This window comes from Tursiops truncatus, chromosome 15, assembly GCF_011762595.2.
Source record: "Tursiops truncatus isolate mTurTru1 chromosome 15, mTurTru1.mat.Y, whole genome shotgun sequence".
Lineage (NCBI taxonomy): Eukaryota > Metazoa > Chordata > Mammalia > Artiodactyla > Delphinidae > Tursiops > Tursiops truncatus.
The window spans coordinates 78,700,020-78,722,863 of NC_047048.1; the positions used below are offsets into that span (position 1 = coordinate 78,700,020).

At 39.3% G+C, this 22,844-nt stretch overlaps 1 protein-coding gene across 1 annotated transcript in view; it reads left to right on the forward strand.

The window, feature by feature from the left end:
* The window catches only part of DOK5 (docking protein 5), a 139,561-nt gene that overhangs the window by 76,245 nt on the left and 40,472 nt on the right, over positions 1-22,844 (forward strand). Inside the window, exons 2-4 of the mRNA XM_019944042.3 lie at positions 276-383; positions 20,250-20,364; positions 20,449-20,568. Coding sequence (XP_019799601.1) covers positions 276-383; positions 20,250-20,364; positions 20,449-20,568 — 343 coding nt within the window. The remainder of the gene's footprint in view (positions 1-275; positions 384-20,249; positions 20,365-20,448; positions 20,569-22,844) is intronic.

Below are 22,844 nucleotides of genomic sequence, written 5' to 3' on the forward strand. Positions count from 1 at the left end.
GTGTTTCGTCTACTGGTGTTATTGTCAAAGTATGAAGAAATTTGCCTCCAAATACTTATTTTCTTTTGATTCCAGTGATTTTCTGAACGACATAATACACCCATTGTGGAAACAGCTTGGGGTTTTAAAATTTTATTTTCCCAAAGCAACATCACATTTATGGCTTATGAATATTTTACAGGTGAAAACATCAAAAAAGAAAATATCTAAATGTAAATGCCGGTAATATCTGAGTCAGTAGTGATGCTGAGTGCTGCCTTTGTATTTCCTTGCAGATTTATCAACGATGTTGGTTAGTATTCAAGAAAGCTTCAAGCAAAGGTCCAAAAAGACTGGAGAAATTTTCCGATGAACGTGCTGCATATTTTAGGTGTTATCATAAGGTAAGACTCGATTGTTGTAGCTTTCCAGAAATCTGTTCATAACTAAGGAACTCAAGTTCATTGAGTCTGAAAACTTGTCTTGCTTTTTTAACAAAGGTACAAATGATACTTTTTCCAAGGACAAAACATCTCTAAAATAATATCTACTTGCTCATTGTTTAAAATAACTGACTGATGTGAAGTCGCTCTTCTGGTGTCCTACTATTTGTTGTTGTTTTTCCAATCTCTACTGTAGAAATCACCATGTTTTGTAAATTTTCAATTGCGTGGTAGGCCCTTCTCCCAACATTGAAGCCCCTGGAGGGTCGGGATTGGATCTCATTATGTCTATCACAGTGCCTGATACAGAATAGATCCTCAGTCAGTGCTTGGAATGTGGGGTGAGGAGGGAGGGGAAGAAGCTGGAAGAGGTGGATCCAGTAGCACAGAAATTTAGCCAGGTGAGGGAAAGTGAATAACCTTCCCTTTTGTGCAAATTCTCCAAAAGTGGTGACTTTCCAACATCTTACTAAGGGCTTGTGTTGACACCTTGGTTTATACAATAATGAAAAGCAGTAGAACAAGCTGTATTCCTTCTCAGCTTAGAGACATAAAGTGTATGCTATGCTTTAAAGGTGCATCTATATAGACATAAGGGAAGGAAAAGCACAGAGCAAGACTTTTGAGATAAGTAGGAAAAGGAGTCAAGAGTAGCATCTTCCATGTGCTTCATTTCCCCACTATTTCATAGCGAAGTTCTACCTTCCAAGGTCAGCCCCATTTCCAGCCTTCCTTCTCTCCAAAGGAGAATCCAAGTACACTTCTGTATGAGTCTAGATTTCCTCTACTGTTTATCCTCCATATGCCAGATATTACCACTATTCAAATAAAATTTTTTTTGTCCTCAGGAAGGAGTTGTTGCGAATCTATTATTTAGGAGCGGTGATCCAGGAAGCCAGGGAGAGCATAACTTTGAACCCTTGAAAATAATCTTGAGCCAGTCTCTCCATTTCTATGACACCTGAAACTATTGATGTCCGGTCATTTTGCACCAGATGTAATATGTCCCATTTATCCCGTGCATACACAGTGTCTGTTCTTGTAACAAGATGGCGAACAATGATATAGGAATGACGTGCTTCATTTTAATTTGAGAGGTCTTGCCTTAAAACGGAGCTCAAGGTGCCCACAGGGGTGTTTGGTTTGTCTCTAGGACAAGGACAGAGTTGCTTCCTTTCTCCTTCCCTTACCTGGCACTGATTCCTCTCCTCCACCTCTCAGGTCCATCACATCCTGGTGACTAGACTTTCCGCTGTGGTTGAAAATCATTGATTCTTCATTGCCTTCACCCTATAATTAACAAGGTCATCCAAAGGCTTCACCCCTAGGCAGCCAGAACTTGTGGTTATACATCAGTTCTTCTCTTGAGAATCCCAGCCAGTCTGTAACTTTACAGTCTCCATTTGCTCTGGGTTGTGTGCTTGTGTCCCAACCCCCCAAATTCCTGTGTTGAAACCTAATCCCCAGTTGTGATGGTATGTGGAGGTGGGACCTTTGGGAGGTGATTTGGTCATGAGAGTGGAGCCCTCACGAATGAAATTAGCGCTTTTATCAAAGAGACCCGGGAGAGCTCCCTCCTCCCTTCCGCCAGCTGAGGACACAGAATCTATGAACCAGGAAGCAAGTCCTCACCAGACACTGAATCTGCCAGTGCCTCTACCTTGGTCTTCCCAGACTCCAGAACACTGAGAAATAAATTTCTGTTGTTTTTCAGCCACCCAGCCTGTGGTGACTTGTTACAACAGCCTGAATGGACTAGGGTACCGTCAGACTCGTTCTCTTTGCTCACTGTGTGTGGCCACTGATGTCGATCAGTGCTTCCTTGTTTTGGTAGAGTTGCATATATTTCCAGAAATATCTGATTCTTCACAATCCCCTATACCAACCTTTCTGAATGCAGAAGAAGAAATAGGCTGTATTTTGCTTACAGACCTATATGTTCCTAAGAGAAAAAAGAGGACAGGTGAGGAGTATTTTATAGGAACTCCCCAAATCCAGTCCATCAGCAGATGGTATTGGCTCTGTGTTCAATCTGCAGAGAGACTCTGAATGTTTCTTACAACCTCTGTTGCTCCTGCTGTGGTCGAAGCCACCAGGCTGCCTAATTCCCAGCCCTCTGAAGTCTATTCCAAACACTTATATCACATCCTGAAACTCTAGCTCGGAACCCTCGGCCAAGTCCTTAAAATGACCTACACATCACTCATGTGACTGCCTGTCGCCTGTTTAACTTCAGCTGCACGGTTTCCCCAATCCAACTTTATTCTGCGACAGGTGCCCTGGGCTCCTCACTCTCCGCAGAACATGCCAAGCACATTCCTACCTTCGAACTTGCTCTTCCCTTTGCTTTGGCTCTCCCAGCAAATATCCTCAAAGCTCACGTCCTTACTTTGTTCGGGTCATTGTTCAAATGCCTCCTCTACGTGAGGCCATCGCCTGCCCCCATTATTTAAAATGGAATCCTTGGACCCCCTCCCTCTCCATCTCCCTTTGTTTTTCTCTTTAGCACTTATCACTACATACATATCTACTCGGTTGTTTCTTATTGTCTTTACTACAATACCACCAAAAATAAGCTCCACAAGGGCAGAGATTTTTTTGGTGGGGGCGTAAGTCTGCTTCTACTCCTTATCAGGGCCTAACACGTAGCAGACACTTTTTAAACTATTGATTGAAAAGCTATGGGTATGATCGACAGAGGACATGGAATACATGTAGATGTCTTTGTGTCACACTTTTATTTAGCTTATCAGAAAATCTTGAGAAATCTGAAACCAGGAAAAGGAATTTTGATTTGGAGGAAATGGGGTGTGTGGGGATGGGAGCACAGAAAGCCAGGATTGGGAAGTTTTATGAGGACAGACTCAAATCTAAAACCAAAGTGGATTGAAAAGATTCCCCTTGAATGTGAAACAAGTAAGGGGAGATTGAGGACAAACTTGCCCTATTTCCCAGACTTCTACCTGCTGGCTTTGGAATTTAATATGCAGATCTTTGGGGAATGTGATAAGCCACATTCTCTTTCATCTATAATAGTCATTAACCAAAGCTCAAAGCATTAGAACGGAAGAATTATCTACGCTAAGCCTCCAGGCCCTTGATGAGTTCCTGTAGCCAATTCATCGTCCTTACTCTTTCAGGCCTCATACGTTTAGTATTAATCTCTCGGGGACATATAAAAAGCTGGAGTAACTCTGAGATGTGCATTTTTTATCTAAATTCTGTGTAATTTATGAATCTTGATAATAGTAGGGTGATAAGTAGCACACCGTGAACAGATTTCAGAGTTCATTTGAACACAAATAAAGCAATTTCCAAAAGAATTGAAGAACTGTATATTATGCTGTTTGATCAACACATAGATGATGTGGCATATACACCCATATCTCTCCTGTAGGACGTCTGTAGCATTTATGGGAATATAGAGCTTCTTTTGTTTCACTTTTAAAGATATTATTATGGAAAAAATGCCAGCTTTATGTATGTGATTCATTTTAGAAGTTTTTAAAGCAAGAAATTGTCTGTAGAATTTTAAAACTTGGTGCTTTCCTCACTGACAAGGGAGCTAAAGGTGCTCTCATAAAAAATTGGAAAATAAATATATAAATAATGCACATACAGAACCATTCATTTTTCATGTCTTCTTCTGCGAAGCACCCCTCAAGCACCCACAGCTGTCAGAGACGGCTGTGAATTTGATTAACTGTAATTGCAACGATATTAAGACTCCAGTGACTTTATTTTTCATTGATTTCTTTCCAGTTTTATTGAGAGATAATTGACATACATCACTGTCTAAGTTTGAGACAAAGGATTCCAGCGACTTCCTGACCTTCTTGTGAAACACAAGTTTATTGTTTTCACTCAGCAAATCAAAGTTGCTTACACCAAGCAGAAGGGGGGTTGAGAATTTCTGTGCCCACTTTTACTTTTTTGAGGTGAATAACAACTGGGAAGAAATCTAAGTGGAGAGACGATTGTCTGTTGTTTTTGAGACCAAGGCAGTTAGTGTGGTGGGAAGTATGCTGACCCTGGGCTCGGTAAACCTACTTTCTCTTTTCCCTTTTTTTCTTTTCTTTCTCTCTCTTTTTTCCTTTTTCAGCTAACCTCACTTTATTTATTTAAGTAAAGTGGATATACACATATTATGTTAGTTTCAGGTGTACAGCCTAGTGATTCCGTTTTTTTCAATTAATTTTTATTGGAGTATAGTTGATTTACAATGTTGTGTTAGTTTCTGCTGTACAGCAAAGTGATTCACTTATACATGTACCATATATCCACTCTTTTTAGATTCTTTTCCCATGTAGCCCATTACAGAGTATTGAGTAGAGTTCCCTGTGCTGTACTGTAGGTCCTTATTAGTTATCTATTTTATATATAGTAGTGTATATATGTCAGTCCCAGTCTCCCAATTTATCCTTGCCGCCCCCTTTCCCCCATAAAACTCTTAGACGAAAATATAGGCAGAAAAAAAAAAAAAGAAAATATAGGCAGAACACTCTCTGACATTAAGCACAGCAATATCTTTTTTTTTTTTTTTTTTTGCGGTACGCGGGCCTCTCACTGCTGTGGCCTCTCCCATTGCGGAGCACAGGCTCTGGACGCGCGGACTTAGCGGCCATGGCTCACGGACCCAGCCGCTCCGCGGCATGTGGGATCTTCCCGCACCAGGGCACGAACCCGTGTCCCCTTCATCGGCAAGCGGACTCTCAACCACTGCGCCACCAGGGAAGCCCAGCAATATCTTTTTTGATCCACCTCCTAGAGTAATGAAGATAAAAACAAAAATAAACAAATGGGACCTAATTAAACTTAAAAGCTTTTGCACAGCAAAGGAAACCATAAAAAAACCGAAAAGACAGTCCACAGAATGCGAGAAAATATTTGCAAACAAAGCGACTGACAAGGGATTAATCTCCAAAATATACAAACATCTCATGCAGCTCAATATCAAAAAAACAAACAACCCGATCAAAACATGGGCAGAAGATCTTAATAGACATTCCTCCAAAGAAGACATACAGGTGGGCAGAAAGCACATGAAAAGATGCTCAACATCACTAATTATTAGAGAAATGCAAATCAAAACTACAATAAGGTATCACCTCAAACAGGTCAGAATGGCCACATCAAAAAATCTACAGATAATAAATGCTAGAGAGGGTGTGGAGAAAAGGGAACCCTCTTGCACTCTTGGTGGGAATGTAAACTGATACAGCCACTATGGAGAACAGTATGGAGGTTCCTTAAGAAACTAAAAATAAAGCTACCATATGAGATCCAGCAATCCCACTCTTGGGCATATATCTGGAGAAAACCATAATTCGAAAAGATACATGCACCACAATGTTCATTGCAGCACTATTTACAATAGCCAGGACATAGAAGTAATCTAAACCTCCATCGATGGAGGAATGGATAAAGAAGATGTGGCACATATATACAATGGAATATTACTTAGCCATAAGAAAGAATGAAATAATGTCATTTGCAGTGACATGGATGGACCTAGAGACTGTCATACAGAGTGAAGTAAGTCAGATAAAGACAAATATGATATCACTTATATGTGGAATCTAAAAAGTGATTGAGCATTTTTGCAGATTCTACTCCATTATAGGTTATTACAAGATAATGGGTGTAATTCCCTGTGCTATATCCTTCTTGCTTATCTATTTTATATGTAGTAGTTTGTATCTGTTAATCCCATACCCCTAATTTGTCCCTCCCCTCTCCCCTCTCTCCTCTCTCCTTTGGTCACCACAAGTTTCTTTTCTGTATCTGTGAGTCTGTTTCTATGTTGCATAAAAATTCATTTGTATTATTTTTTTAGATTCCACATATAAGTGATATCATACCGTATTTGTCTTTCTCTGACTTATTTCACTAAGCATAATATTCTCTAGGTTCATCCATGTTGCTGCATATGGCAGTATTTCATTCTTTTTTATGGCTGTGCAATATTCCACGGTGTGTGTGTGTGTGTGTGTGTGTGTGTGTACACATGCACACCCCATCTTCTTAATCCAGTTGTCTGTTGATGGGCACTTGAGTTCCTTCCATGTCTTGGCTATTTTCAATAGTGCTGCTGTGAGCCATGTAATCCCCTTGAGAGTCATCCAAGTTGTTGTGTTGTGTGTTTCAATATTCTGTCCCTGTTTATTGTTAAGCAATGTTCCATAGTATGGAGTACCACAGTTTATTTACATTCATCCACTGAAGAACTAGTTGTTTCTAATTTTTTATTATTATGGGTAAAGTTTTTATCTTTCTTGGATTAACTCCCAAGAGTGCAACTACTGGATCATATTGTGGCTGCATGTTTATTTTTATAAGAAATTGCTAACCTGTCTTAACAGAGTGGCTGTGGATTTTACATTCCTACCAGCAATGAATGACTGATCCAGTGTCTCTGCATCTTCACCAGCATTTGGTGGTATCACTATTTTTATTTTAGTCATTCTGATAGTGATACCTCATTGTGGTTTTAATTTGTATTCCCTAATGGCTAATGATGTTGAACATAATTTCATGCACTTAATTGCCATCTGTATAGATCTTTTTCTATGAAATATCTCTCCATACATTTTTACCAATTTTTAATAGATTTTTTTTAACCATTGAGTTTTGGTGATTTTTTATGTAGTCTAGGTGCTACTCTTCTGTCAGGTATGTGGTTGCAAATATTTTCTTTTCCATAGCTTATCTTTTATCCTCTTAACAGGATCTTTTGCAGAACAGAAGTTTTAATTCTAATGAGGTCCAGTATTTGAACTTCTACTTTTATGGATTATGCTTTTGCTGTCAAGTCTAAAAACTCTTTGCCTAGCCCTGGATCCTGAACATTTTCTTTTTCTAAAATTTTATAGTTTTAAGTTATATATTTAAGTTCATGATTCATTTTGAGTTTAATTTTTGTATAAGGTGTGAGATGTAGGTTGAGTTTCATTCTTTTTACCTAAGGTTGCCCAATTATTCCCATACAATTTGTTTTAAAAAGAAAAATATTTATTTTTTCCCACTGAATTACTTTTGCACATTTATCAAAAATCATTTGGGCATATTAGCAGAAGTCTATATCTGGGTTCTCTTTTCTTTCTCATTGAGATGTGCATCATATCCTCTTGATTACTGTAAATATATACTAATCTTTAACACTGGGTAGAATGATTGCTTCCACTTATTCTTTTTCTAAAGGTTGTTTTAGCTATTTTAGTGCCTTTCCATAAAATTTTAAATGAAGCTTGTCTGTGCTTACAGAAAACCCATGTTAGAATTTTGAAAATAATTATATTAAGCCTATAGATCAAATTGTGGGAGAACTGACATCTTTTCTGTGTCAAGTCTTTCAGTTCATAAACATGGTCACTCCATTTATTTGAATTTTAAAAACTTCTTTCATCAGCATTTTGTAATGTTCAACCTCCATATCCTGTACATGGTTTGCTAAGTTTATATGTGATTATTTCATTTAATTTGGATTAATTTTAAAGCCCTTTTGAATTAAATACTTGTGTGTAAACCAGTCATTTTTGGCCTATAATCTGATAAAACAATCATCCAGTTTAAATTGTTTTTTTCCTACCCTACAATTATTAGACTAATCATTTGAAATGATTAGCTTTCCTTGCATTTTGGAAAGAAACTCAGGTTTTTGAGGGTTTATGAAAATGTAATCTGTTTAGTCTGTCACTGGTCTATTAGTTTGTTTGACTTAGTTATCTCAAGAAACACACATATGCACATAGGAAAATAAGAATAAGAAAAAACCAAACTTAGCTACAAAGTTCATTGAATGTATAAATGCTTTTCCCTCCCCATTCTTATGTATTTCTTACATGAATTTCTTAAAAGCCTGTATCTCTAGGACTTGATCTATGTGATTTCACATTTGTGTTTATGTGGAAACACTTGACTATAATCCAAGAACAGACAGAAGCGCTCTGTAAATGATGTCAAAAGGAAAAGGGTGGGTTTTCTCAAGTTGGTAAAAAAATTAGTCAAATGGTTTTTGGGTGTGGGAGAAACTACAGGATATTGTTGACCAAGTAAGTTACTGCACAAGAAGTTGTGTTGACAAAGGATAGAGATCCCCTTACCTCATTTTATACTTTTTTGCAGATTTCTTTTTCTTTTTTTCTTGTCACTCATTTTTAAAAATTGTAAATATCCTGCATCTTCCTTGTAACAAATGTAAACAATTCTGAAGTGTATGAAGTAAAATGAAAGAAAATAATCCTACCTTTGCCCCTAGTCCCTGTCTTCAGAAAAAAAAATACTAATAGGCTGATGTGCATCCCTCAAACTCTTTTCACTCTCTACACAAATAGAAGCATATTCTCGCACGTATATAGATCACATTTTTAAAGCAAAAATAGAGTAATTCATTACATACTATGCATATTGTGTTTAAGGAGACCATAAATCCAGATTTCCCCAGGATGTTTTGATAATCCTGTAGTGTTTATATAACTTTTAGTAACAACTTCTTTCACATTCAAAATATTCTGGTTTATGAGATAAAATAAATGGTCACATTAATTACACCCTTTCTCTCATGCTTTGACTATAATTCTAAGTCAATAAGTAGTGTCTGCACCTCATTAGTTTAACAGCTCCAGACTACTCTTTAATATTGATACACCACAATCTGTTTAAAAATACCCAAATTGATGGGCAAAAAGGTTTATAATTTTTTACTAATATAAATTCTATTGTGGTGAAAACCTTGTGCATCTGTCTTTATATGCTCATGCTAATCTTTTTGGAAGGGAAAGTCTTAAATGTGAGATGGTCAGCTAATATCCTGTACCTTTAACATTTTTGTAGCTACTGCCAAGTTGTCTCCAGATAGATTATCCAAAATCCCACACCCACGGACAGCTTAGGGAAGTGCCCTTCACCCCAGACTCCATTCTCTCTGTAAATTTCAGATGCAGACTTTTCAGTGTAAGTACACTTTGGTGTGTGTGTGGCTTTTTATTTTTAAGGAAGACACAATGAACAGATTATTTAAATTATTTCATGTGTACAAGTAAAGCTCCACTCTTCAGGGAAGACAGTCCAAATTTGTACCTCAGACAGGCGCTAGTCCAATTTATTTTAAGTGACCAAGGGCATATAGATATTTTTGGAAAGAATGAAACCATCTCTATGGGGGCTGGGATATAACTGTCTAGACTGGTTCTTTCTTAAGAAATCTTTTATAAAATGTTTGCTTAAACTGCTGTGTTCCAGGTCCCGAGGGGAGACTTGTGGATAGAAATGTTTTATGCTGACAACTTTTGATTAGAACTCGGGATGTCTCTTCTCATTTGTCCCTGCTTACTGGCACTGCATTAAAACCATTGGTACTTTTTTGTGTGTGTGTGGTACGCGGACCTCTCACTGTTGCGGCCTCTCCCGTTGCGGAGCACAGGCTCCGGACGCGCAGGCTCAGCGGCCATGGCTGACGGGCCCAGCCGCTGCGCGGCATGTGGGATCTTCCCGGACCGGGGCACGAACCCGTGTCCCCTGCATCGGCAGGCGGACTCTCAACCACTGCGCCACCAGGGAAGCCCCCACTGGTACTTTTTTTAGGAAAGACAATATGAAAAAGTTTGGAACACATTATAAGAAGTCTTGCAACATTTTAATGGAAATGTTTATTACAGCTTTTCAGAGTGCTCTGAAAATTTCAACAGATAATAATAATGTAATAACAATAATAATAATGTAATGGATTATTTTATTAATCCTGTACTTGAGAAAACATTACGGACCCAGAAATGGATTGCTTTTACCTGACTTTTATTTTCAAAGGCAACCTACAAAAGTTAAAGGGATTTATGCCTCTTCATTTTCCGTAGGATAATGGCTTTATTTATTTATTTTAGAATGAAATAATTTGAAGCTTCTGCAGAGCTTCACAATTTGCATATACAACGTGAATTGCTCACTTAATTCATTCAGTCCCACAAGGGGAAAAATAATTAGGATACAGCCTACAAAAGCAAGACGGAAAAATTGCCTTTTAGGTAGCGGTCTCCATTTCACTCTGTAAACATAAATAAATCATTATCTATAAATTATCATCAGCAAAAGAAGGGGAAAAATTGGAAATCAAATCCTTGTTTTCCTAAATGGCTTTTGACTTCGCAGCACACCAGAAACATACTTAATATTCCCACGCAATGCTGACGACTTGCATAATTCTGACAGGAATATACCAGTTCCTCAAGGGAATGTACTTTTAAAAATCCGATTGTATTAATCTTCCCTTGAAACACCAGAAAAAATGTCAGCCGTTTCTCTGTCTAGTTACAAAATAATCCATTTAGAAAATTGAACTGTGTAATTTGTAATTGTTCTCCAAGTTGTTAATGCAAAACTATATCAGTAGCAAACTAAACTTTTAAAGTATGGCCACTTTGTTAATCGCTGGCTGTTAAACATTTATTTCAATGACTACTATCATTTATGACGAATAAGGCATCTGGAATATGGCTTTAAACAGACAAATTGATTTGGCAGTCCTTCTTTTGGAATTCCTAATTGCACGGCATACTTAAAGACTTATCAGAAATTTAGGAGAGTGTTGAATATTTCTTTTCTTTGAGGGAGTCATAGTACTTTGGATTTTTGATACTCAGAAAACTAGAAAACAAGAAATGCATGATAATTAAGTAGTTCTTAAATCTCTCCCTGTTTTCCCATTCCTCCCGCTCTAACCTACGCTAAAGTCATAACTATTACCTGGTTGCCTCCTGGCCTTTCTGGACCTCATTTCTGTCCTCTGGTCATGATGTTCCCTTCCTTCCCCATGGTTAAGTCCACCATGTATGGCCAAGCCAGCTGTCCACCGCTCAGCTCCAGAGGGCGCCATTCTCGTCAACTCTGTGAGCATAGAACTCTCATCGGCCTTGTTCATTCTCTACTTTTACTGTAATGGGGTTTTCACCCGCTGCGCTGTTAGTTAACATTATGGCTGTGGGGCAGTCCTGTTCACTGTAGGATGTATAGCAGCATCTCTGGCCTCTACCCACTAGATGCCAGTAGCACCTCCCGGTTTGGGCAACCAAAAATATCTCTGGACTTTGTGAAATCTTTTCCCCTGGGAAGGAGGGAGGTGCAAGATCTCCACCAGACTGAGAACCGCTGGCCTGTAGAAGAATCTTTCTAATGCGTAGATGTTACCTTCCATTTGTTTGCTTTAAACCTCTTAGTGTATGCTCTGCAGACTTCCTGAGTCACAGTGAACTCCTGACGGCATCACACGGGGCCTGTTCGGATGTAGCCCCAGTCCGGCGGCTCCCGCTCCACGCTTTGTCTGTTGCCCACTGCTGCCCGCCTCGCCGCCGCTCTTCCCCAGGTTTTTATGTACCAAACTGCAATTTCGCGATTGTGCATGTGTAGGCTCTGTTTGGTCTGGAAATTCATCTTTCCTTTCTCTGCCTCATAAACTTCCCGTCATCCTTCACGACCCACCTTAGGAATAACCAGGCCTGACTCAGGAATGATGGCCTCTCTGATTCGTTGGGTCAGGTCCCAAATGGCTTGGTTCCTTCTTGAGTAAGCTACCCAGTTGTGTACACCAGCTCACCTACTGACAAATGTAAATTAAAAACTGAGGATGAGGCTGTCCAAATGCATAAAGGGTGTATGGTGGGCACCTCTATCAACTAAACGTGCAGTAAATTCTACGTAAACTTGCTCGCCTGATTAAATGCAGTAGTCCACATTTTTGAAATAAATGAGTAATCATAGTGATTCTAGTAATATTCATGACCTGTGTTTCCAGATTACTTTAATAAAAAGCAGTATGCAGGTGGGAACAGTAAAAGCATCCTTGGTCAATATTTATCTTGACTCTGGCACTCACAGATATATGGACTTAGGTTGACAAACCAGTTGGATTAAAAAGAATAGTATTTTGATGCAGATGAGTCTTCAGTGGATGCTAAGACAACTCTCTGAAAGGTGGTTGGGTAACAGCTTATTCATAAGATGCCAAAGTATCACCGAGATGGATGAATCTCATAGACATGATATTGGGTGAAAGAAACCAAACACAGAAAAATACATATGATACGATTCCATTTATATAAAGTTTTCTAAAAGGCATAACTAACCAGTGGTGATGGAGGTAACGGTAGTGGTTTTATCTATGGTCGGTTCTGACCCAGGAAGTGGTGATATTAACTGAAATGTTTTGTATGTCAATCAAAACATTGGTGGCTGCCCAGGTGTGTACATGTATCAAGATTCACTGGACTGTGGTCTTGAGATTTCTGTCTTTTACTGTATGTGCTTGATCCCCAGGACCTGATATTTGGATTCCTTGCTTGTCCCAAGCAGAATTTCACTAGAGCGGTAGCTTGGGATGCAAACCATGGTGCCAGGTGTACCCACATAAAAGCAAGTGGTTTTTGAAAAGCTGAGTTTCTTCAGCATTTTAAGGTCTAAGTAGGAAAGATGAGTTTAGTTCAGAGTGTCTTCTTTTGAGTTGACAAGCACTTTATTTTTCCTTAGGAATTAAGATTTGCATTTCTTTTTTTTTTTCTCTCTCAAGATATGATTTACAACTTGCAGAAATAACTTCTAATTGTTTCCAAAACTGTTTGCAACTTTAGTTTTATTCATTTGCTCATTTATTCAGCCAGTCACTTATTCACTCATTTACTTATAGTATGTTTTAAGGAGCACACCCTATGGAGTGTACTGCTAGAAATAACATACATCTATAGAAGCCAGAAGTTCTAGCTTTGAGTGTGGCTCAACCCTTCCATTCTACCTGAGAAATCATAATTAAGTTACTTCTCTGATTCTCACTATTCTTCCTTGTAATGGGTTTAATAATAGTGCCGAGGACGTTATATCATCCTGAGAATTTAGTATTACATTGTAGCCATTCAGCATTCTGTGGTTGATTGAAGTGACGTGTGAGGAGGAGTAGGGTGGGATTCATTTATAACTGAGGAGTAGGGTGGGATTCATTTTCCTCATGTAGTTAGACTAGTTCTACTTATATATAATGGTGACACTGTAAGATTTTCTTTGAAAAAAATTTTTAAAACCAAATGATTCAACTACTAAATTAAAAATGATAACCAATGTTCTAGTGGATTATTATGTATCTGAGTAGGAAATGTGGTCTCCTTTGTACTAGAAGCAATATTGTTATACAGTGGGATTTGAGAGAAAAACTCTATGAAAATTCTTGGCCAAAAGGGCATCAAACAGAGGGTGTATTAGCCAACTTCTGCTATGGCAACAGTTCCAAAATCTTAGTAGCTTATAGCAGCTCATCTTTATCCTCTGCCCTTGTTGCCTGAGGGATCTGGGTTGGCTGTGGGTGTATTGAGCATAGCTGGATTAATTTGACTCAGTTGCAGTCCATCTGTCCTGCATTCAGAGATCCAGGAAGAAGGAGGGGGATATTGTTATTGTAGTGGAGGGCTGAAGCTCAAGGAGAGTGGAACTGACTTACACACACAGTTAAAGCATCTTCTTGAGCACATCAGCTCACATTCTGTTGGCCAAAGCAAGTTGCGTGACCAAGTCCAAACTCAGTAAAGAGTCACGAGGGCCAGGAGGTGAGGGACGATTTTGAACAAATAATTCAATCTAGACAGTGAAGGTTGCTGTGAGGTACAGAATTTGCCTTTGGTCTGATTGGAAATACTTCCAGATTCTAAAGAGAGAATCATTTTTGCCAAGTCTTACCTTTACTTAATCTTTCCATCCTCTGTGCTCATAAACATATTTTATGTATCAGGGAAGCTCCTGTTTAGTGTTCATTATCTCTTACCAGCAGAATTTTCAAGGAGCCACTGTCTTCCATGAATTTTTTTTTTTTTTGCGGTACGCAGGCCTCTCACTGCTGTGGCCTCTCCCGTTGCGGAGCGCAGGCTCCGGACGCGCAGGCTCAGCGGCCATGGCTCACGGGCCCAGCCGCTCCGCGGCATGTGGGATCTTCCCAGACCGGGGCACAAACCCACGTCCCCTGCATCGGCAGGCGGACTCTCAACCACTGCGCCACCAGGGAAGCCCCTTCCATGAATTTTCAATCAGTCCAAGGGTTGAATTGGGCCCAGGATGTATTAAGTCAGATTAAGCCTAGAGCTAGCCTGGGCTTTTGAAAGTAAACACCCAATTTCAAGAGAAAGTCAAGCATTTCAAAGGTCCTAATATTGACATTTTCAGTAAGCCATATGGATGTCTCTGGTCTTCTTTGGCAGATTTTAGCTCCATTTCAAGAGAAAAGTCTCTGGAGTCAGGATGCTTAAATATATCTTGGAAAAAGAAAAGGAAGGTTAGAGATTGAGAGGCCACAGAATAATTTGAAAGAGTAACCAGACAGGTAGCAGCCCAGAAAATAAACAGAAGTTGTTTTGATTGTCTAACTTGGTCAGCTGTTCCCTTAGCATGAAGATGATATAAAAGCATAGGTCAAAATATTTAAACTCTATGTATATATCATTTTTAATCACACAATTTGACTTCTTTTTGTTTTCTGCTTACTATCAAAACCCTCTGTTAGTAATGAAAATTTGTAACTGGATCTCATTTAGACCTCTCTTGGGAACTGTTCTTTTGATCTTTAAATCATAATTCTCAGACACATTTCAGATTTTGGTCACGAGGCTTGAAATGCTTTGTTGTCTCTCATTTAGGACATGCAATCATGAAATGGACAAAAAAGGCAAAAAGAAAACAAATGGTCCTATTCAGATGGGTGACCTTTGGGATACCAAGTGGGCACCAAATCTTTACCAAGTTTCTATTGAAATTTACTGTCATGCCTCTGCGAAGCACATGAGAATGGTTCTGGGTGACTATGACCTTTAGGTCAATTGGTTGTCACCTGGACTGTTGACTCAGTAGAAAATGAAATGAAAGTCAGTTTCATAATAGTTGTATTAGATTAGGAGTAGTAGATTGATGGTGTTTTTCCTAATTTTTAGTCATTTGTCATTCGTAACTGTTTGTGGTCACAGTATCACCTCTACTCTTATTTACTTAATTTTTTTGCTTGAAATCATATCACTTCTTTGTTTAAATAAATTCACTGTAAAAGAACATTTTCTTACTACCATCAATAGAAACGGGTATTGTTTGCCATGAACAGGAATTAACAGTTAAAAAGAAGTACAAGGGAAAGAAAATAATATTACTAAGGCTGAATAATATCCCGTTCTAGGTATATACCACATTTTCTTTATTCATCTATCAATGGACATTTAGGTTGTTTCCATATCTTGGCTATTGTAGATAATACTTCAGTAAGCACAGGAGTGTAAATATCCCTTTGAGGTCCTTTGAATTTCCTTTGAGTATATACCCAAAAGTGGGATTGCTGGACCACACGGTAGTTTTGTTTTTAATTTTTTGAGAAACCTCCATACTGTTTTCCACAGCAGCTGCATCATTTTGCATTACCACGAACAACGCACAAAGCTTCCGTATCTTATCCCTAGTGAATAGAACAGTACTTGACACAGAGTAAATTTTACAAATAAATAAATGAATGAATGAGTAAATGAATAGTAAATAAACAATGAATTAAACATTTTGATGAACGAATGGATGCAAGGAAGATTCTTGAAGAGGGAATGTTGTTCTCCTGCAGTCGTGCTTAAGTGGTTCCCTCCTTGATGCTGTTATACCTTGAAGAAATTTTTACATTTTATCTGTGAATCTCTACACAAAGAGCATAATTCATGTAAAGTTTAGGGTGTGTCTATTCTCCTGCACTGTGGAAGAAAAATAAAATCTAGAAAACTATAAATGTAATCTATAAAACCCAGGAGGGCGTTTTCCTTAAAAGTTTTGAACTTGGCAAGAAAGAACTTCTGAGTGATCTGAGGCATAAGGAAAAGACAATAAATGCATACTGAAGTTGAACTGAAGTCATTACACACGAGTGGTCCCGAAAGCTCATCCTCTTTGAGACAGGGCTGAGGATCCCATAGAGTCATTTTTGATGGTCAGTTACACTGTTGTCGCCCCTGTTTAAGATACTGCTCATATTAAATGATAATCTGAGACCTTATCAGAATCTCTCTTTACTTCAAAAGTAATTATTTAGGGGCCAATTATTTCTTTGGGAAAGGAATATTAAAAAAAATACGTCCTGCCTCGTTTTTCTCATTTACAAAATGAAGTGATGGTGAAAATAAATGTCTCATAGAAGTTTTTGTGTGACTTATAAATATATCTGAAAATGTAAATTCTCATAATTGTCACTGTAGCATGTGTTTTGAGGAAGATTCTATCATGAATTCAAGCAGATTGCAATTCTTTTGGAAGTAAGGTGTGCACGCGAGCATATGTTTATGTGTGTGTGTGTGTGTGTGTGTGTGTGTGTGTGTGTGTGTACACGTGCTCACTGAGATGTAGTTCTGAGGTGGGGACAGAAACTGTTGCTTCAGAACCTGATGGTCCTTCCACACATAAAACATAACCCTACCCGCTCCTTTGCTCCTTAAACGTTCACCCTGAGAGGGGTGTGGGGTTTCTTATTATCTAAACCAGTTTCCAGAATGGACGATTGTGTTTGGACTCATGCAGCTCTCCCTGCACTTCCTGACCCTTTCAGGTGACTTATTCCTTCCTCTTTGCCCTTGGTGGATGTTTAATGAAATGACATATTTCAAGGTCATTGCTGAGTTTGAGGCTAGGGTGGACTAATCTTATATAATATCTCAGTAGAGGGTTAGAATAAAACCTACCCCCATGAAAAGAAAGAGGTCCTCCAATAGGAGATGGCTTTCGGAGTTAAAGATTCTCTCTGCTGAACTTTTGCAGGGTTAGTCATTATTAGTGTTTTGGACGGTGAAGAGCGGAAGCTTTGGGGCCAGTTTGCCTCATTCGCAACTCGTTTGTGCCATCTTTTAGCTGTGGACTTGGGCAGATGAGTTTAACCTTTCTCATCCCCAGTTTCTTCATCTGGAAAATACTGATAATAATATCAGTCATAGGATTTTTATGAAGATCAAATAAGATGTTCTATATAAAAATATTAAGCAGAGTGTGTATAAATGTAGGGTGTAGGCTCAATAAATGTTGACTCTCAAATGATTGTTTTTCATTGATTCAGCTCATCAGTAAGTAGGTGACTCGTGTCTAGCTGGGAGCTGGAGAGCTAAATGGATTAATTACAACAACAGGTAATAGAATAGAGCTTCATGCAGCAGACATGGGAACAGAGAGAGGGAACAATGAATTCACACTGAGGTCAGGGCAACTTTCCCAGAGGAAGTGAACCTTGAAGGAAAAGTGAAATTCCCCTGGAGAAAAGAGACAGGAGAGAGAGGCACTCACCCTGGAGAAGCATCATACACGTGAATTTGTGGGTGAGTTTGGTCTTTTGTTCAAGTCCACCTACATTCATTGAATTCTCGCTATGTGACAGGCTCTGGGTTAGATTCAGGGGGCAAAGTGGTGAGCAAAAAATATACCGTTTCTGCCCTATGGAACTTTTATTCTAAGACAGGCGCTAAACCATAACCCGTGTAGCCATCCGAGGTCTGTGAGGGCAAAGATGTCATTGGATCGTAGAGCCTTGAGACGTTGATTTGACGGGGGCTGGGGGGTTGTGCAGTGGGGCTCTGCAGGTAAATGAGATTTAAACTAAGACCAGCAGGGCCCCTGGGAGTGAAGTAAGGAGACCATGGGGAGGGCTGTGTGCCGGGAGAATCATGGTGCCTCCTGGGAACTGAATAAAGGCCAGTGTGGCTGGGACATAGGATGCTCGGGAAGGTGTCAGAGAGGAGCCTGGTGAGAGCTATAAGGAGGACCACAGGGGCTTTCATAATCATTCTAAGGATCTGGGCTTTTGTTGCAAGTGCAAAAGGGAAGTCATTGAAATGTTCTGTTTTATGCCTAGAAACGCTGGAGTCAGAACTGCATTTTAAAAAACTCATCTGTGCCCCCTGACCCTCACTTGTCCAAGCGCCTCTGTTCACGTTAAGGCTCCTTTTTCCTTTTTCACCAAAATATCTTTGCTTCCGCCAAAGCTACTTCCTTCCCAAAGCTGACTAGGGTTTTCAAAAGAAAACATTAAAAAAAAAAAAAAAAAAAGAAAGAAAAGATCATCTGGATGCTGTGTTTACAGTGAATGAATGGGGTTAGGATAGAAGTGGAGAGACCAGTAAGCAGTTATGGCAGGATGATAGTGGCTTATATTGTGGTGTTAGCACAGAAATAAGCAAAAAATAAACAGTTGCATCTGGTAAACGCTGAGAGACTTGGTGCAGTTGGGGAATGAGATAGGTAGTGTTTAGCCACTAAAGAGTTTGCAGCTTTTGGGAAACAGTGTTATCTGTTCGGGTTACTACAACAAAAACACTATAAATTGGGTAGCTGATAAACAACAGACGTGTATTTCTCACGGTTCTGGAGGCTGGGAAGTCCAAGGTCAAGTCACAGGGAGATGCAGTGTCTGGTGAGAACTCACTTTCTGGTTTCTGGAAGGCGACTTCTTGCTGTGTCCTCACATGGCAGAAGGGACAAGGGAGCTCTCTGGGGCCTCTTTTCTAAGAGCACTAATCCCATTCACAAGGGCTCCACCCTCATGACCTAATCACCCCAAAGGCTCCACCTCTTAATACCATCCCCTTAGAGGTAGGCTTTCAACATATGAATTTGGGAGGGCCACAAACATTTGGTCCGTAGCAACTGTTGTGATATTTCATGCTAAGAACTTTGCACTATCCTATAAAGAGAGCCAGTGGAGTTTAAGAAGCAGGGAAGTGAAATCATCAGGTTAGGATGTGCATGGACAGTATTTGCTTCTCTCCTCACCTACTTCCTGAGCCAAGCATTTATTGAATTTAGAGTAATAGATGGGAGACATGGCATGACATTAGTGATGGCAAAGACTGATGGGAGACACATTCTTTTGTATAACACAGAAGAGATAGACTAAGTCAGTGTGAGAGGGTTATTTATCTTGTAAATACTCTGCCCTAAGCCACCTAAACCTTCTCTCCTGCAGGACTCAATGATCACAGCCCTGGAGTACAGCAGGGGATCTGGATGTAACTGAATGAGAGATGGCATTTTGGAAACACAATGAGCCAATACCCCTTGTGGGAGGGAAACGGTTCATAAAAGAGTTAGAGGGAGAGAGGGAGGTGAGGAGAATGGCTAGTGGGGAAAGCTTTCCCCTACTGTTAGGAAGAAGGTAATTACCATGCAGTATTTTCAGACACTAAGACAGTGGCCCCATAACCATGGAGAAGCTAGGAGTAAGCCAGAGAGACTGGAGTAACACCTCACCTACCAGCTCTCTGTGTTGGAATATATGACTTCAACCCTGAGTAGAGGGGCATCTTTGAGAATCCTAAGACTCTATCTCTGATTATCAAAGGGTGAGATCATCTAGTTACGAACCAGACCACCATTGCCTTCTCTTCCTCGGGGTCAGTGTGTTTAAGATGCTTGCGTTGGGAGTACTCTGAAGAGACGGGGTATTTGAAAGTCTGTCCACATTGATGGAGATAAACATGATGACAATGGAGAAGGCAGAGTCTTTGACAGGGGCGGATAAAAAACTAAAAACATAAAACAAGTGTCTACGTCTACGAAGCTTTGAGCCTGTGCCTCTTAATAGGCTTCAAAAGAAAAAAATCTAAAAAGGGGAGGTAGTCTGTTAACCTTCCTTGCTAGGCACTGAGGATGACACTGAAATAATTCATCGCTTTTGAATACACACTCTTCTGTCAGGCTGTGTTCGCCTGGGACGCGCCTTCTGCCTTCTGTGCCTCCACTCAGTTTGATGGTGTTGATGGGAAGCTTTCTTTCCGGAGCATCCTATACTCACCATCGTTCATTTTTCAGGTTACAGAACTCAACAACGTGAAGAACATAGCTCGGTTGCCAAAAAGCACCAAGAAGCATGCCATAGTGATTTATTTCAGTGATGATACGTCCAAGACCTTTGCCTGTGAATCAGGTTTGTCGGAGGCAGGGAGGGCTTTGGCTTTTTGTTTTTCAGCGGGTGCTGGGCATACACGTTAATCTCTGGACATTTCCGCAGATCTTGAGGCTGATGAATGGTGCAAAGTTCTCCAGATGGAGTGTGTGGGGACGCGAATCAATGACATCAGCCTTGGAGAGCCTGACTTACTGGCTACGGGGGTTGAGAGAGAACAGAGTGGTATGTAAAGAGAATTCTCTCCTTTGCTCTTTTCTAAAACTGTTTTTGTCCCCATGTAATGAAACGTGAGACATCTTCATGATGTAAAATTTTTGAAGGTATAAAAATGTGTAAAGAAAGAAGTAAAAATAACCTTTTATTTCACCTAAAACCTGAGCAGACATTTCAGTGTGTTTCTTTTCTTAACATGTTTTCAACGTATAATGGGAATGTATCTACATTAATAATATCAGATAGAAGTTATGGGGAACCTGCTGTGTGTGTGTCAGTTTCGTGCAGAAGATGCATTAGACCGTTTAATTTTCCTGGCAGCCCTATGATATAAGTACTATTACTTCTCCATTTCACAGATGAGGAAATTGAATCTTAAAAGAGCTAAAGGTCTTGCTCCAATTCCAATAACTACTGTTTGATTCCAGACTATACTCTTGAGCCTATATTTATAGTGTACAGATTTTACAATGCAATGGGTTCTTGTCTTGCTTTTTTTCACTTAAAATTTTTATTGAACACTTTCCAGTGTTTTTAATAGAATCCAGACTTCATGAATGTATCATCAAGTTTAAACCCACTTAAATCTGTGATATACTTTTTTAGCTCTAACAATTGAGCCAACTCTTCAAGCTCAACGCTCAACCTGGGAATACGTCATTATAAATAATAATGACTGAAATATTCATGAACACTTCAACAGAATCAATGTTGGTTTGCAGTATGAGCTTGGAGGCGAGGAATCATTTCTTTGGCTCCAAATAACTGGGCCTTGTGATGGGATAGATGGGATCCCACAGTTCTACTCTTAGCCTGTTGACTTGATCTATGAGGATATATCACAACCGAAGAGGCTGTGGGTCACCTGGCTTGATTACGAACATGGCAGAGGTGGAATTGTGCTGACCCTTTCCATGGATTCACACTCCAGTTGTTAGTAAAAAATGCCCTTTCTCCAGTTGGAACTATGTCTTCATGACACATTTACAGTCGGCGGCTATCTTGGAAGCCTCGTATCTGCCAGAATCCATCCCCAGGGAAGTGTAATTGACAAAGTCTTAGAAGTGCTAAGGAGGAGCCTCTTTGCAGACTGGGAAATTGAGCGGCAGAGAGCTTAATTAAGTCCTTCACCAGGGTCATACAAGCAAGCCCCAAGCTCCTCCCTCCACAGTTCACTAACTCAGGATGCTCTTGGGCTGCACGGCACCTGTAGTGCCTCACCGACAAATGCACATGAAGCCAAACATAAAGAGGAAAGCATGACAGGTTTTGATTATTTTTTAGAGGACTCAGATCAGCACTTATTTTTCACGTTTTGTATTTGCAAAGCTATATTCAGATAGTGCTCCAAACTGAATTCAAGAATTGCCTGTGCCTAGGAGTTACCTTTCTGGTACCAATTTTCTGTGCCGCAGTTTCCTCTTCTGTCAAATAGGAATAAGAACACCTCTGGTATATAACTACTAGGGATTATAATTGAACTCAGCTCTGTCTTTTAAGGCACTTTACAAGGTTAATTGTATGACTTCAAGTAATTGTAACTAAAGTGGTCACTCTTACCACTTTTGCTGTTTTTCTTGGATGAGGTAGTTTATATGGAAGAACTTCCAAGCAAAGAAATTGGTAATGGTCTCTCTTACTTTTTGCTTGATGATGACAGTCTTTCTTACTTGTTTCAGCACTCTCCAGGGAGAAATTTGCTCCACTAGGATATACTTTTAAAATAATAGTTATTAGAAAGCAGTAAATATTTGGTTACTGGGAGTTTGAAGTAACTTAGAAAACTTGAAGAATAGATGCTTGAATACATTTATGAAGACAGTCTTGACACTCCTATTTACTAAACTGAAGTCTATGGAAATTCTAATGACTTCCTTATTATAAAACAATTAATTTAGAATACCAGTGATATTATTAGTGCCACACTATTTTCTCAGATGTAGGCAATCTACCATAGCAATGGATAGATAAAAGTGTGTTTGCTGTAGTAATAATATTTTTGTTTATATTTCACTTAAAATTTTGACTCTATAGCTTCCTAAATTAATGAATTTTCTAGAAATGTAATAAAAATACCATGACGGTATCTGAGGGGATGAAAATTCAGTTGCAATAATAAGCCAAGTAGTTTATTCAGAGTAATCTTGGTTAAATGTTAACAGTCATCCAAATAAGCAAATGAATATTTCTTTCCGGTACTTGGCTAAAGAGAGCTCTTGTTAAAACTAGTTCAAATAGATCCACTGGAATTTTTCCAAACTGTTGGTCAGTTAAGTGCATAGTGT